General features: G+C 38.2%; 1 protein-coding gene across 1 annotated transcript in view; it reads right to left on the minus strand.

Moving 5' to 3' along the window:
- Window positions 1–14,081, minus strand: part of RYR2 (ryanodine receptor 2) — a 512,764-nt gene that overhangs the window by 286,692 nt on the left and 211,991 nt on the right. The window contains exon 26 of the mRNA XM_026649522.1: window positions 6,460–6,619. Within this exon, the coding sequence (XP_026505307.1) occupies window positions 6,460–6,619 (160 nt within the window). The remainder of the gene's footprint in view (window positions 1–6,459; window positions 6,620–14,081) is intronic.

Below are 14,081 nucleotides of genomic sequence, written 5' to 3' on the forward strand. Positions count from 1 at the left end.
ATCTAACAAAACAGCAAAAAAGGAGTGTGAATACATTTGTATTTTTAGAAGATACGTAAGTATCAGCTGCATCATTTTTTCCCAGTAGAAGCCAATGACTGCCTCTGTTCCTCTTGTGGTGTCACGGCACTAGAATTCTATGTATCTCGGTATCCATCTAGCTAGTTATATATACCTCCTCCTCATCACCAAAATATCTAAACACCACGTGAGGGAGGAGGACATGATACTCCTATTCAAAGGAATTAATTAGCTTTTTGTCTTTTCAATGCCTGTGCCATAAATATGACACATTGTTGTTTAGAGGTCTTGGGGGTTGATATTTATAATGGCCGTTTTCCTTTAACCATAAACTAAATTAAGATATGATTTTTTTCAAAGCCATGGGAAGTGGTGTTCTAATTAAAGTCTTGCCAAAGTTATAGCTAATTCTGTTGAAAAGTGTCTCAGATGTATTCACCTCAAAAAAGAAACCCTATTCCTAAATTCCACTTTAGAGGCTAAATTCTGCTTTTGGAGCTATGTCTGCTGCTCCCATTACCTTTAGTGGGAGATGCACATGAGTACAGGATGCAGGACTAGCCCCCGTTGGTTTCTAACTAAAGTAAGTTACAAATACAGCAGTATAAATAATGGCACTATAAATAATGTAAAATGTAAAGTAATGCAATGCTAGTAATTTTTAGAAAACACACCTCTGTATACCTTAATAAAGCAAAATCAATTTTCACAGTTTAAAAGAAAAATAAGTGACAAATTTTGAGTTGGAGGTTTTTTCCTACGTTTCATTCACCTGTGTGTTCTATTAATTCCCCCTTCTTGTCTCAACAGGAGGGAAGTTTGGTCAGACCAGCACAGGGTTGGCCAACTCCAGATCAAACAGTGGTTTAGAATATTTTATATACTGTATGTGACTGAAAATGGTTTGACCCTGTCTTCATGCAAACCCACAGCTGACACCTGTTATCTACCATGGGTAATTTTTCCTACTATACACGGGAACATGGTAACCTATGCTTCATATCAACTTAAAAAAAATGTCCTATCTACATAAGTTAGCAAGAATTTATTTCATGAAAACTACTTTTTAATAACTGTTTTCTAGCACTCCAATTTTTGTGAAGTAGTGTTTTCAATATCTGGGGTCCTTCTGCAACAAAACATAATCAGCCTGAAGAATGAGAAGGATGCCTTGCTGCAAAGTTATTAGATGAAGTAATGTACCATTTCTACTGTCTTTAAGGTCACACTTAAAAAAAAAAAAAAAAAAAAAGCTACATGTACAACATAGTGTATATAACTGAACCCAGTGTCTCTAATTATAACATGAATGTGGCCTAAATCCTACTTGTTATAGGCATGCCTGCCCTGTACCCCCACCCCAGTGGCCATAAAGGGGGCTGTAGGTGTTCACTGCCTCAGTTTCCCCTCACCAGAGTTTTTCTCTCTCGGGGATTCCCATGGCTCAAGACCTCTGGCAGGGTCACTCTGAGTTTAATCCCGTATTTGGGTAACAAAAAAACAATTAAAAATCCCAAAGAAACAAAAGGTTCTTCCTCCCTGCTTGGGCTCCCCTTCAGCCTGCCCTCTGGGGTCAGTTCTCCGTTCCTTCTATGTTACCTTTGAGTGTGTCTGGCTCTGAGATAGAGCACTGACTCCCAGACTACTTCACTGGAGTGCTTCCAGACCCTACTCCCAATGGTTTCTCCTTCAAATTGAGTTGAGTTTTCTCAGCCCCTTCATGAGGCCCAGGTGTTTCAGGCTGTCATCTGGCGACAAGTAATCCAGCCCCTTTAGGCTGATAGGCAGCTAATTACGGCACAGGTGGGACCGAGTGAACAGGGCTGGTGAGCCCCAGGCCTCTTGCACTTTAGAGTGGCAAGTAGCCTGGTGGGCCCAGAGATCCAAAAAGGGAGCAGAACTAGTGTAGTACTGCTCCGCAAGGGCATCAAGCTACAAAGAGCCAACACAGGAGCTATCAGCAGCCCCGAGCATGCTACAGAGCTCTACGTCATGAGCATCCATTTGTGCTAGTGCAGAGAAAGGTCTTAGAGGTATGGTGTACTGGAGAAGGGTCAGGCCATAGCAAGTATACCCATAAGTATGTGGCTAAACTATGTGGAGCATGGAGCAGGAGAGAGTAACAACTGTGTAGGCTGTTATAGTTGACCTAGAGTATGTTTACACTGCAATTAAAAGCCCATGGTTGGCCTGTGCCAGCTGAATCAGACTCGCAGGGCTCAAGGTTGTTGAATTGTGGTACAGATATTCAGGCTTGTGATGGAGCCTGAGCTCTAGGCTCCTATGGGGGGGGGAGGGTTTCAGGGGTTGGGCTGCAGCCCGAGCTGAAACATCTACACTGCAATTAAACAGCCCCTGAGTCTGAGACCGAGCCCTGCAAGCCCAAGTGTATAATTGCAGTGTAGATATACCCTTCGAGCATAGCTCAGGGCTCTGCAGGATAGATTCTGTCTCCCACCCTCCAACTCCAGCAGAGAGAACCCAATATTACAAACCCCAAGTATTTGATAATCATGAGTCAGTCCCCAAAACACCATCAGACTGGCTTAAATATCATGAGATTTTAAAAATAATGTATTTTGAGTTCTTTTGCCCTCTGACGTTTGAACCATTAGGATACATGTTTTCCATCTAATCTCTGCAACAAGGGCCAGAAACCTATTCTTTTTTTTAAATGAAAACTGAAGACCATCTATATTCACATGACTCCAGAGTCTAGGAAGTTAGGAAAAGCACCAAATATTGCAAGATTAGGGACAACATTACAAGAGCCCATTTTTTCAGTAGGATTTAGACATAAATGCACCCTTACAAACTGAAATAAGTTTATTTTTAATCAGTTTCATCACAAATATGGTTTGAAGTTAGAGAGATGGTGAAGTACTTAAAGACACTTGGGACAATGAATTATGACATCTCCTACGTCAAACACCGTAGACAGATAGGGATAAAATGACCCATAGTACAATCCTAATTACTTTTACTGAGTTTACCAGAGATCTATTTTGTCCTGTTTGCCTTACCTATTCAGGTCACAAAGAACTCCCTCAGTTCAGAGAAAATGATCAATCTGAGAGCAAACATGTTCTTCCTTAAAGGGACACTGTCAAGTATGTTTATATATATATATACACACATTTGTTTTTCACTTACCATTGATATTCACTACCTTTCCATAGGATAAAAAAATTATATTTTTCCTACTTGTTTTGTCCTTTTTCATTTCATAAACACTCATTTGTGCCTCCTGCCTTATTTATGAAGCACAAGCTAATGTGGCTCTGACTTATTTACAGTACTTACTTGTTTGTGATCAGTGTCAGCATTGATGTCAGCACAGTTCTGGGAACAGGATTTATTAGTTAACTTGTGCTCCCTCTGCTGGCTGGCTGGTTGGCTCTGCAGCAGCACAACAAAAATACTGGGTACAGTCATGCATAAACAGTGCTATCATTTGTTAAAAATTTCCTTGTAAGCAGTGGTGAAGTTAGGAGACGATATGTAGAATCTGGAGGGCATTTCCCCTCCACATTATAATAAAAAAAATAGGTTATGTTTGGAATGTAAACTACTTGACAGTATCCCTTTAATTTGTAGCAGTTTTAGAATCACAGAATTTTAGAAATTAGAGATAGAAAAGGCCAACTATATAATTTAGTCCATCTCCCAGCACAATTGTTCAGTATAATATATTTTCCAATAATTAGTCCAATCAACTTTCAAATCTCTCCAAGCAATGAGTTTTCCTTCCCCTGGCAGACTATTCCACAGAACTATTTGATCTCACTGTGCATACCATCACATTACCTTATGCAGTACTGTAACATGTCACAGTAACATGATGAGATGACAAAATGTAGCCCATGGTACAACCCAGTGTGAAAGCTAAGCAGAAGCACATATTAGCACAGATATCAGTTAGCAGCTATGTTATGTGTATGACAGAATTAAATGAGAAGGTTTTGGTTTTGTTCCAATCTGGGACAAAAACAATTTTTGAAACCTCTAAAGTTACTGCTAAATGAAATTGTCATCCTCCAGTCAGCTCTACTTATGAGGAATAAGTGCCGTACCACATCTATTCTTTACAAAGTGGAGCCTTCCATAGCTACACATGGGCACAAAAACAGAAACGCAAAGAGAGCCTGTACAAATGAATAATCTGAATAATGCAAAGAAACTGTATCTACCACCCATTCCTGCTCTGCTTCTTTCCTCTCCTCCCCAACCCAACCTGATAACATTTAAGAAATTCTTAGCTGGCCTCATTATCACTAGGTATCTCAGTAATTCGAAGAGTATATAATTTGGTTGCAAAGTTCATTGTAATAAGGTTGGCAAAATTAGTCATTCTACAGAAATTCAGATGTACAAAGTAAGCTCAATTGCTCTCAAGGCCTAAGGAACCTCAACCTTTACACCTAATTTACCTTGGATTGTGGGTCTATATTTTGCTAATACATTACAGTTTAAACCACTGTGTTAATTAGCAAATATAAACATACATTTTTGATCTATTGTGTTCTTAACTTGTTATTAACTGGTCCATTGTATATGCATTACCACATTTGATTTTAGGCACAGCAAAACTACCAATGATTCTACCAAAGCTATAAGAATACCCCCATTTTTCACTGACTTTAAATCCTCTCAATTTCAAGGCCACAAACTGCAACCATTTGGATTCTGGCAGAAGATGAAATTATGGGATGCAACCTGGAAATCACTGATAGCATTCTATAATTTGCCAGTGATGTTGCAGGTGAGCATTAAGAAGCTTTCCTTCATTCTAGGCAATGAATGCACTGCCTTCACAAAAACTACATGTGAAATTGTGGATAGAAAAGACATGTGTCCGCTTCTCCTATATGGCAACGTAGGGAACTATTTCTCCCATAGTCCATTAAGCCAACTCTCTATCAGGAACATAAAGGCACTTTAAAATGTCTGCATTAACACTGCATCTGTGAATGTAAAGTACACGATGGAATTTCACCAATGCTGAATATGGCCCTGAATGTCTATACAAAGAATATCAGAGCCCATATTAAAAATATCCAAATGTAAACAAATATATTTGTTGTTAGTTCACAAGCTGCTTATGCCCAAATATGGAAGATAGGTTTATACAATGACTTGCAAAGCCCCAAAATGAAAGATATCTAATGAGATACACTAATTGAGGGTGCTGGAAATGATATGTAGCATATTTCTTCAACATAAATAGTCTGTCAAATGTGATGAATGAAATTTAGTGATTCACTTAAATAAAACCGTAAAAACAGCAGGTTGTTTATTGACAGGAAAGCATTGCACACAGAATTAGTTTTGTTCTTGCATGTCAAACAAAATTCAAGATGTACCGAACTGCACTATATAAACTGAATTCTTGACAAAACCAAAATGCAGATTTTGCAGGCAGAAAACAGTTGTGTTCCTGCAAAAAAGCTGTTTTCCTTTAAAAATGTCTTTTCCCCGCCCAGCACAAATCCATGAAAACTCCAACTTTTTCCCAGAGGGTGGATTTTTCTATAGTTTCACTGCGAAATGCTACTGTACATTCTTTGGCAAAAGTGAAAATACCTGTCCTAGTTTGAATTCACAAATAATCACTAAAGCGTTGGTGGATGTGGTCCACAATAGAAAACTGATACAGTGGTTGTCCTGAAAATGTTAATAGTTACCGCAGTAGATTACATTGTACATCAATGGGATTTTTATATTTATTTATCTTTGTATAGAACAGCTAGAGATCTTGAATTTTGCTGCTAACAATCTACCATGCTTTATTTTTACTCACTCCTGACACATAGCAAAAACTCACCACCAGAACTGGCACTTGAAACCCAGGTTGCTAGCCTCAGTGAAGGAGCAAAAATTTGGATGGGCCATGGAGACTGAATTACCCTCCAACCCTTAACGGTGGTCTCCTAGACCAGAGATGATGCATATTGCAGGGGAATTAGTAGAAGTTTACAATGTTGCTACCTGGGGGCTTTAAAGAAAAATTGAGTCTCCCGGATGAGGATATGTAAATTATTTTCCTACTGTAAATGACTGCCTACACTTCCTAAAGGGCTCAGAGGACAGCATTTCAGAGGCAGAGGGGAGCCCAAGACTTAATCTATATGCTTTAGACAACACACAAAGAAATGCCACATCCCTTTCCCCAAGGTAGCTGTCCAGAGCACGCAAAGACACACCACACATTTCATTATGGCTACCATAGAGATTACTCTACTTGTAGAGAGTAAATCATTTATTGCTGGCAAGCTTAGCTATATTTATTAACAATGTAAACACAGATGCCAATGGTTTGCCCGCTTGACTGAGAGGCTAACATTTTGTCAGTGGCTTCCTCTAACCTCATATCCCAAATTCAATTGTACAATACCTCAATATGTGGCTGAACTTTCAAGTGTCCAAGTTTGCTCTTACCTGCTGGATACCATATGTCCAACCCTGCCTGATACGGTCCCTTGCCCACACATTATGAGCATTCTCTGCTAGTTTATCCACCATGGCTTCTTGAGAGGGGGTCAACTTGATAAAGCTCAGATCCATGGGAGCAGGCTTGTATCCACTTGACAACTGGTAACTGTCAAACAATGTAGAATGTGCAATTGGTGATTTTTTTTTTTTTAATTATCACATATTTCACTGAGAAAACACTAACAGATATTACATAGGAAAACTACTGTATCCACTGATAAAACCACAGAAATACAAATATTAATAATCCAGCTAAGATCTAAGTTATAAGAATAATGCATGGAAATAATGCACAGAAACTTAGCTTTGGTTTCTATTTAACTAAACCTAGAGTGACTGAAAAAGTCCATTTCATTAGGTAGTAACATGTGTCATTGGATGTGTAAGTGACTGAGAATTACTTACATCCAAAAAAGCTTTAATATACATATTGTGGCATTTCTTCGCATGCTTAAAGCAGTGCGGAGATTAAAGCTGATATCTATCTAGGTACTACATGGCCCCCCCATCACAGTATCTAAGCATCTCACAATTATGAATAGATATCTACATCCTGGGAGGTAAGGAAGGATATCCTTGTTTTACAGATGAAGAACTGAGGCACAGTGCAGATTAAGTGGCTTCCAAATAGAAACACAGGAAGTCTATAGCTGAGCATGGAACTGAACTCTGGATTCTCCTGGCCACTAGACTATCCCTCCAGCCCTCAGCTTCCTATGGCTTGAATAGGAAACACCGTAAGTAGAGCTCTGAAAACTGTCAATATAATGAACCTTGAAGGTGTCTGTGTTATTTTATTGTTTCCCCATTAGCATTATTTCTATGCATTTCCCACTCTGTCAATGTTTCCCTACATGGGTACTGAATTCCAATAGCATTCAAAGTAGTATTGTGAGGCCCATGCTCAAGAACCAACTCTTGACATTAACAACCTGGCTAACGATCTATCATTTTTAGGGAAGGTCATCGAAAGCCTATGATAGGCAAATTTGAACATTTCTTGACATTTCCTTGACTATAGGGCTGAAGAGGGGACAGAAATTGTATTGGTTGTATTAGTTGTGATTTCACTGACCATTGCTAGGAGGAGATCATCAAACTGTTGAAGAGACTATTTCACTGGACTGAAGTGTCTACCTTACAGACATTACAAATGATGTAAAAAATCATGAATGCTTAAAAAAAACCCCAATCATTAATCTAATCAAACTATGAGGACTTATTGCCAGGAAATGGGGGGGGGGGAAATCACATGTATTTTCAGTAAAAGAAAAAAGGTAGAAGAAATTATTTGTCCCTACTACTTGATCAGTGTCAAAAAGAAGTTTATTGTAGACTTTGTAATAGAATCCAGAACTCCTAACTTTTAGTCCTGTGTCTTTATCTTGTTTGTACCAGAGACACTATTACAGTCTATAGGGAGAATTGGATGGTGGGCCTCTCCTGTAAACTGTTATCGTCACAAGATGAGCTATGTTCACTCATTACGTCTTTCTTAAAAGTCTTTAAATGTGATTTCTGATAAAAAGTATAACAGGCCTCAATGCAAAAATGGGTATCATAGCATGCATTTAATTTGAATTCGACAGTAATCAGACCCTCAAAGGGCCAAACAGAACACCCCCACATCTATGTTTTAATCTTTAGTTCACTTCTGCTGATACTGCACAAGAAATCAATTTTCAGTGACAGTTATTCCAGATTGTTTTTACTGTGCCCTCTATGTCATAAAGATGCTTCAAAGCATTAATAAAGTATTATGCAAATCACTGAAATAGTGCTAGGAAAATCTCATACAGTAATTTTGGAACTGGTGACTTAAAAAAAGCAGCTAGTTAATATAGCCTGATTTTTTTTTAAAGTAAATTGAAATACTGCTATGCTGATGGTTAGAGTACAGAATAAATCACTTACCCAACATTAACAAGCTGTTGCTGCTTTTTTTTTTAACCTGTCATGTAACTCATAGCTCTTAAGATCTGCCAACAGACATAAAAGAGCTGAAACTGAGTCTTCATTCTAAATTTTTATTTTATGTGAATATTCTCACTGGTGGGCTGGTTAAGATTCTATCAGTACAGTCACTTGCTCTCCACTACTGCTGCCTGTAGTTCAGTCCACCTGTATGTGGGTAAACCATTAAATAAGATGCAGCACAGCAGAACTGGATCAGCCTATTATTTTGTTAAGACCTTCTTTCATAAGGAGTCTGTTAAACTGAACAGCCAGTTAAACAGAGAGATAAAACAGGCTGATTAACAGGTGAGATTTTTTTCACCATGAGCGCAGATAAAACATGTACCATTTTGGTCACAAAGGTATGTTGGTCTGTCAGAAAACACAGTTCTGGTTTCACAGAAATTATACATACTAAAGACCTGCCAACTGACATGGGAAAACAACAAAAACATTGAATTCAGACAGTTTAACTAATCCGGATATTTTCTTGTATCTCCCTGGACTAGAGAGTGAGAATACAATATTAACTCACCTTTTTTATCCTAAGATCCTAAAAGGCTTTGCAAACATTAAGCAAGCCTCATAATACCCTTGTGAGGTACCAACTGCATAATTCACTTAAGTAACAATTGGAGACATAAAGGGAAGAACCCTACAGTCTAACAAAGACTCCTACACCAATATACTAATAGTTATTTTGAAAATAATGTCTTGTTCAATTTATTGCCCATGATCTGTAGATGCTTTTCTGTGCTTGTAAATGCTGTAAAACAATAGATTGGAATTAAAATGTTTTAAATTTTGCAACTATTTTAAGTTGTATAAGCCCTAATCTATTCTCCCTCCATCTTCCCTTTTTGACCCTCCTTTAATTTCGCTATAGTCAACTGAAGTCTTATTTTTTCAAATAATCATGACAAATAGGAGCTAAGAGGAAGGGTAAGTACGGCATGATTGCTGGAATATGAATGATAGAACTTTTTGAAAACAGAGGTTTGTAATGAAGACATCACACAATCTGAACTAATTTATAGGAGGCACAAACAGCATCATGATGATGGTAAATGTAAAACACAAAATGTCCCAATCAGTTTTCTGTCCAACTATAAAAATACATTTTAATAACTTATCAGCAACACATACTCACATGAAATTTATGTAGTCTCAACAGTTATCAAAATGGATTTCTTTTGTTAATTAATTAGCTTTGTCTGGCAACTGTATCAATTATATCTAATCACTGGCTTCTGTCAATCAATTTGTATTCATAAGATCAATTTATAGTCTAACATTTCATTGTTCTACACACAAATCATCTTCTCAGCATGACTTACTATACAGCATTTTAACACTCCTGTTTGGGGGAATCAGTGAGGTGGCAAAATTTGCAGATGATACAAAAGCACTCAAGATAGTTAAGTCCCAGGCAGACTATGAAGAGCTACAAAAGGATCTCTCAGACCTAGGTGACTGGGCAACAAAATGGCAGATGAAATTCAGTGTTGATAAATGCAAAGTAATGCACATTGGAAAACATAATCCTAACTATACATAAAAAATGAGGGGGTCTAAATTGGCTGTTACCACACAAGAAAGAGATCTTGGAGTCATTGTGGATAGTTCTCTGAAAACATCCACTCAATGTGCAGCGGCAGTCAAAAAAGCAAACAGAATGTTGGGAATCATTAGGAAAGGGATAGATAAGAAGACAGAAAATATCATATTGCCTGTATATTAATCCATGGTACACCCACCTCTTGAATACTGCGCAAAGATGTGGTCATCCCATCTCAAAAAATATATACTGGAATTGGAAATGGTTCAGAAAAGGGCAACAAAAATGATTAGGGGTATGGAACTGCTGCCATATGAGGAGCGATTAATAAGACTGGGACTTTCCAGCATGGAAAAGAGACGACTAAAGGGGGGATATGATAGAGGTCTATAAAATCATGACTGGTGTGGAGAAAGTAAATAAGGAAGTTCTATTTACTCCTTCTCATAACACAAGAACTAGGGGTCACCAAATGAAATTAATAGGCAGCACATTGAAAACAAACAAAAGGAATTATTTTTTCACACAACGCACAGTCAACCTGTGGAACTCTTTGCCAGAGGATGTTGTGAAGGCCAAGACTATAACAGGGTTCAAAAAAGAACTAGATAAATTCATGGAGGATAGGTCCATCAATGGCTATTAGTCAGGATGGACAGGGATGGTGTCCCTAGCCTCTGTTTGCCAGAAGCTGGGAATGGGCGACAGGGGATGGATCACTTGATGATTACCTGTTCTATTCATTCCCTCTGGGGCACCTGGCATTGACCACTGTCGGAAGACAGGATACTGGGCTAGATGGACCTTTCGTCTCACCCAGTATGACTGTTCTTATGGTCTTATAAAGCAAAATTTCTTCTCAGAAAAGATTAATGCAATGGTAGTTGACTACATAAAATTAAATGTCAAAGAGCTTTTGTGTTTTTCTACTGTCTTTCTATATTTTATACTTATTTTCTGATATAAAGTATGTAACACACACACACACACATCACAAATGCAAGATATGATTGGTAGTATATTTTAAATTTAATTTCTATTTAATCTGTCTTTAGTCATACAAAAAATGAAATAGTATTCTGTTTATTTTCTCAGAAAAACATAAATGTTGTCGATTGTGCCTATGAAAAAATGCTGTGTACGTCAGTGAAAAAAAAAAATCTGTGTAGCTAAACACGACACAGGTTTTTTCCTTTGAGTTGTACCTGGAGCTTTAGCACGAATCAAGTTAAATGGAGCTGGAAAGTCATTACGTTGCAAATGATATCAGGCAAACATAAGCAGTTTATGACCAAGTTCAGTGGATGTTAGCTGTAAACGCCATTTCTAAATCTGCTATTCAAGCACCTCAGAACAAATGGGAAAATCTCAGTTGACTGCACAAAGAAATATTAAGAATGGTTTTTGTTGTGAGCATGTCTTTAGAAGCTGAAAAGGGAGTGAATTTTCAAAGAATATAGTTCCTTTTGTCTTTCCTTTCAATTTGTCCTTGTCTTGTAGAGGACCAGGCATTTCCCCCTCATTGTGTGTCTCAACAACGAAGTTTCAGTGATGACAACATGGTTAGGGAAAACTGTAGCAATCATTTATAATATCTGAGATAGTTAAATAGTCTACATATTTAATAGTGTACATAATTTATATATTTTTTAGGTTTACCCACTTTTTAGGAAAACAAATGACAAAATTATTCTCAGTGAGTAGTATTTAAAGAACCTGTGTTGCACTAAAAATGAATGTTCAAAATAAGACTTCAGGAATATTTGTCACCGTTTCACTAAATGCCAGCATAAATAATATTCATGTCATTGCATCACCGCTTGCTGATGTACATCTTCTGCTCTTTTCTTGTGATACACTAAACCCCAATTGTCATGCGACCTTTTGCCTCCCAACATCTCCAGAGATGGGGACTCATGGACCCTCCTGGATCTCCTGCCACTACTGTCTACCAGTTTGGACCTGATGAATAAGCAGGCATTTGGGAAAACAGATTCACCAAGTAGTGCTTTGCGGCGGCTCCCCAACATATTTGAAAATGCACACAACCTTGACTACAGAAGACTGAGTAGGACAAATGACAATTTTATTTCATCAAGAAAAAGAGGTGGCTGATCATACGTTTCTCAGTTTTCTGAAACTACTCAGAAAATAGATACTCTACCCTCATAAGGTAAAAATCATTGCACAGCTATTTGCAAGATCTATTAAAGAATTTTCATAAATCTTGTGGTTACACTAGCTCTATATGAAAGCTCTATATGAAAGAATAGAAGCTCTTTAATGTTACAGGAGCATAAATTATCTACATATCACTTAAAAGTGAGAATATCAGCTGCATCGGTATGCCATTACTGATACTGCCCTCCAATAATGACATTAGAGTGGGAAAGACAGAAAACATGGGATCCAAATTCTGGCCCTCAAACTGATTTTAATGGGGTGTAAATGTTTTCACTGAGGGTAGGATTTGGCAAGAGGGTTTTAAACTAACTCCAGGAGCTCAGGCCAGAGAGCAAATGGATATTTTAAAATGAAAACCATGGAGCAAAGTCAAAGATAGTATGGATCTACCTCACTAATGTCTAAAATCTTCCCTCAGATATGCATGCAGTTTTGTTTTATGTGCATGTATTTGAATTGTACTAATTACATAAAAGAAAAACAGTTTTGCCCCTTTTCCCAAGTGGTTAGTCAATATTTGGGGCCTTGATGGAATCTTTCCATTAGGAGGAAAAATTTATTATACAAGTCAGGTATTTCTTTGGTGCAGTCCTGTTTATCTACAAAGAATGTATATGAAGTCCTGTTTTCCTGAATCCAGTAAGAACAAACAGGAGGCAGTTCCCTTGCTTGCAATTTCCAAGCCTGCCCTTCAAGTGAGCATCCTGCCCAAAAGAAGTCCCCTCTGTTAGCTTCCTCACAGAGCCACACTCACACTGCTTCTCTTGATGTCCGCTTGCTTCCCCGTTGCTTTCTGTTTCTGAAACACACACACGCACACACACACACACCCCTCCACTAATCATTATCCCAGCCCCTGTGACTGCAATATGTCCCAGGGAAACCCCTCCTATTTTCCCTCAGTTGGTTCTTTGCTCAGGCCTTCTCACGTGGCCCAGCACTTTCTGAGTGATTTCTACTATTTCAGCTATCCTACACCATATGGAGAGTCTTACTCCAAAAAAGAGCGTATGTGTTTCTTTGAATAATGGCTAGCACACCCACCAGTTTCAGTGAGGTATGTGATTGCCCACAGACCAAAGACATGCTTGCTGGCAGCCATCAATACCCTCTAGCACAACAATACATTATTTAATTACACCTCCGACTTGTGCAGCATCTTCCATTAAAGGGACTCAAAAGTGGCTCATAAACATTAATGAATTAAGCTCACACCACCAATGAGAGGTATTTAGGCAGTTTTACAAAGGGGAATATTAAAGCATAGAGAATTAAGTAGCTGGTTTACAGAGTGGTTTGACCACACGCATCTTAAAATGAAGTCAGCGGGAGCTTCCTGTGGTGTAACAGGTTTTATTGCAACTTGTTTGTTACACCTCTCTAAAAAAGGGCCTAAGTAACTTGCTCAGGGTCACGCAGGAATTCTATGACAGAGCCAGGAATAGAACCCACCCCTCTTGGCTCCCAAGTCTGGTGCTTTGGCCATAAGACAACTCTTCCCATTTCTGTTACCTTTAACTCTACCAAAGCTGTAGAGGAATGGGAACATTGCTGATAATCACCTACATCCCTGACTCAATCTAAAAATCTTAGAAACACACAGCGGAGTAACTAGACAGCACATAGTGACTTTGGAATTAGAGAGAGAATAAAATAGGAGGTGTGTATCTCTTCAAATGGTGACAAAATTGCTCTTTCAACAAAACAACCATGCACACCATGGCCATAACTAAAGGCAAATTTGACCCTGAAAGATGATAAGTATTACATTTCAATGCATTTCTCAACTAGTCAGATCAATCCAGAGTAGCAATTCATTTAATGTATTTTGCATGAATTCTGAACATTTTGAGTGCCTAATCGCCCATAA

The sequence above is a fragment of the Terrapene carolina genome, unplaced genomic scaffold (genome assembly GCF_002925995.2).
Source record: "Terrapene carolina triunguis isolate 2854851 unplaced genomic scaffold, T_m_triunguis-2.0 Scaffold85, whole genome shotgun sequence".
Taxonomy (NCBI): domain Eukaryota; kingdom Metazoa; phylum Chordata; order Testudines; family Emydidae; genus Terrapene; species Terrapene triunguis.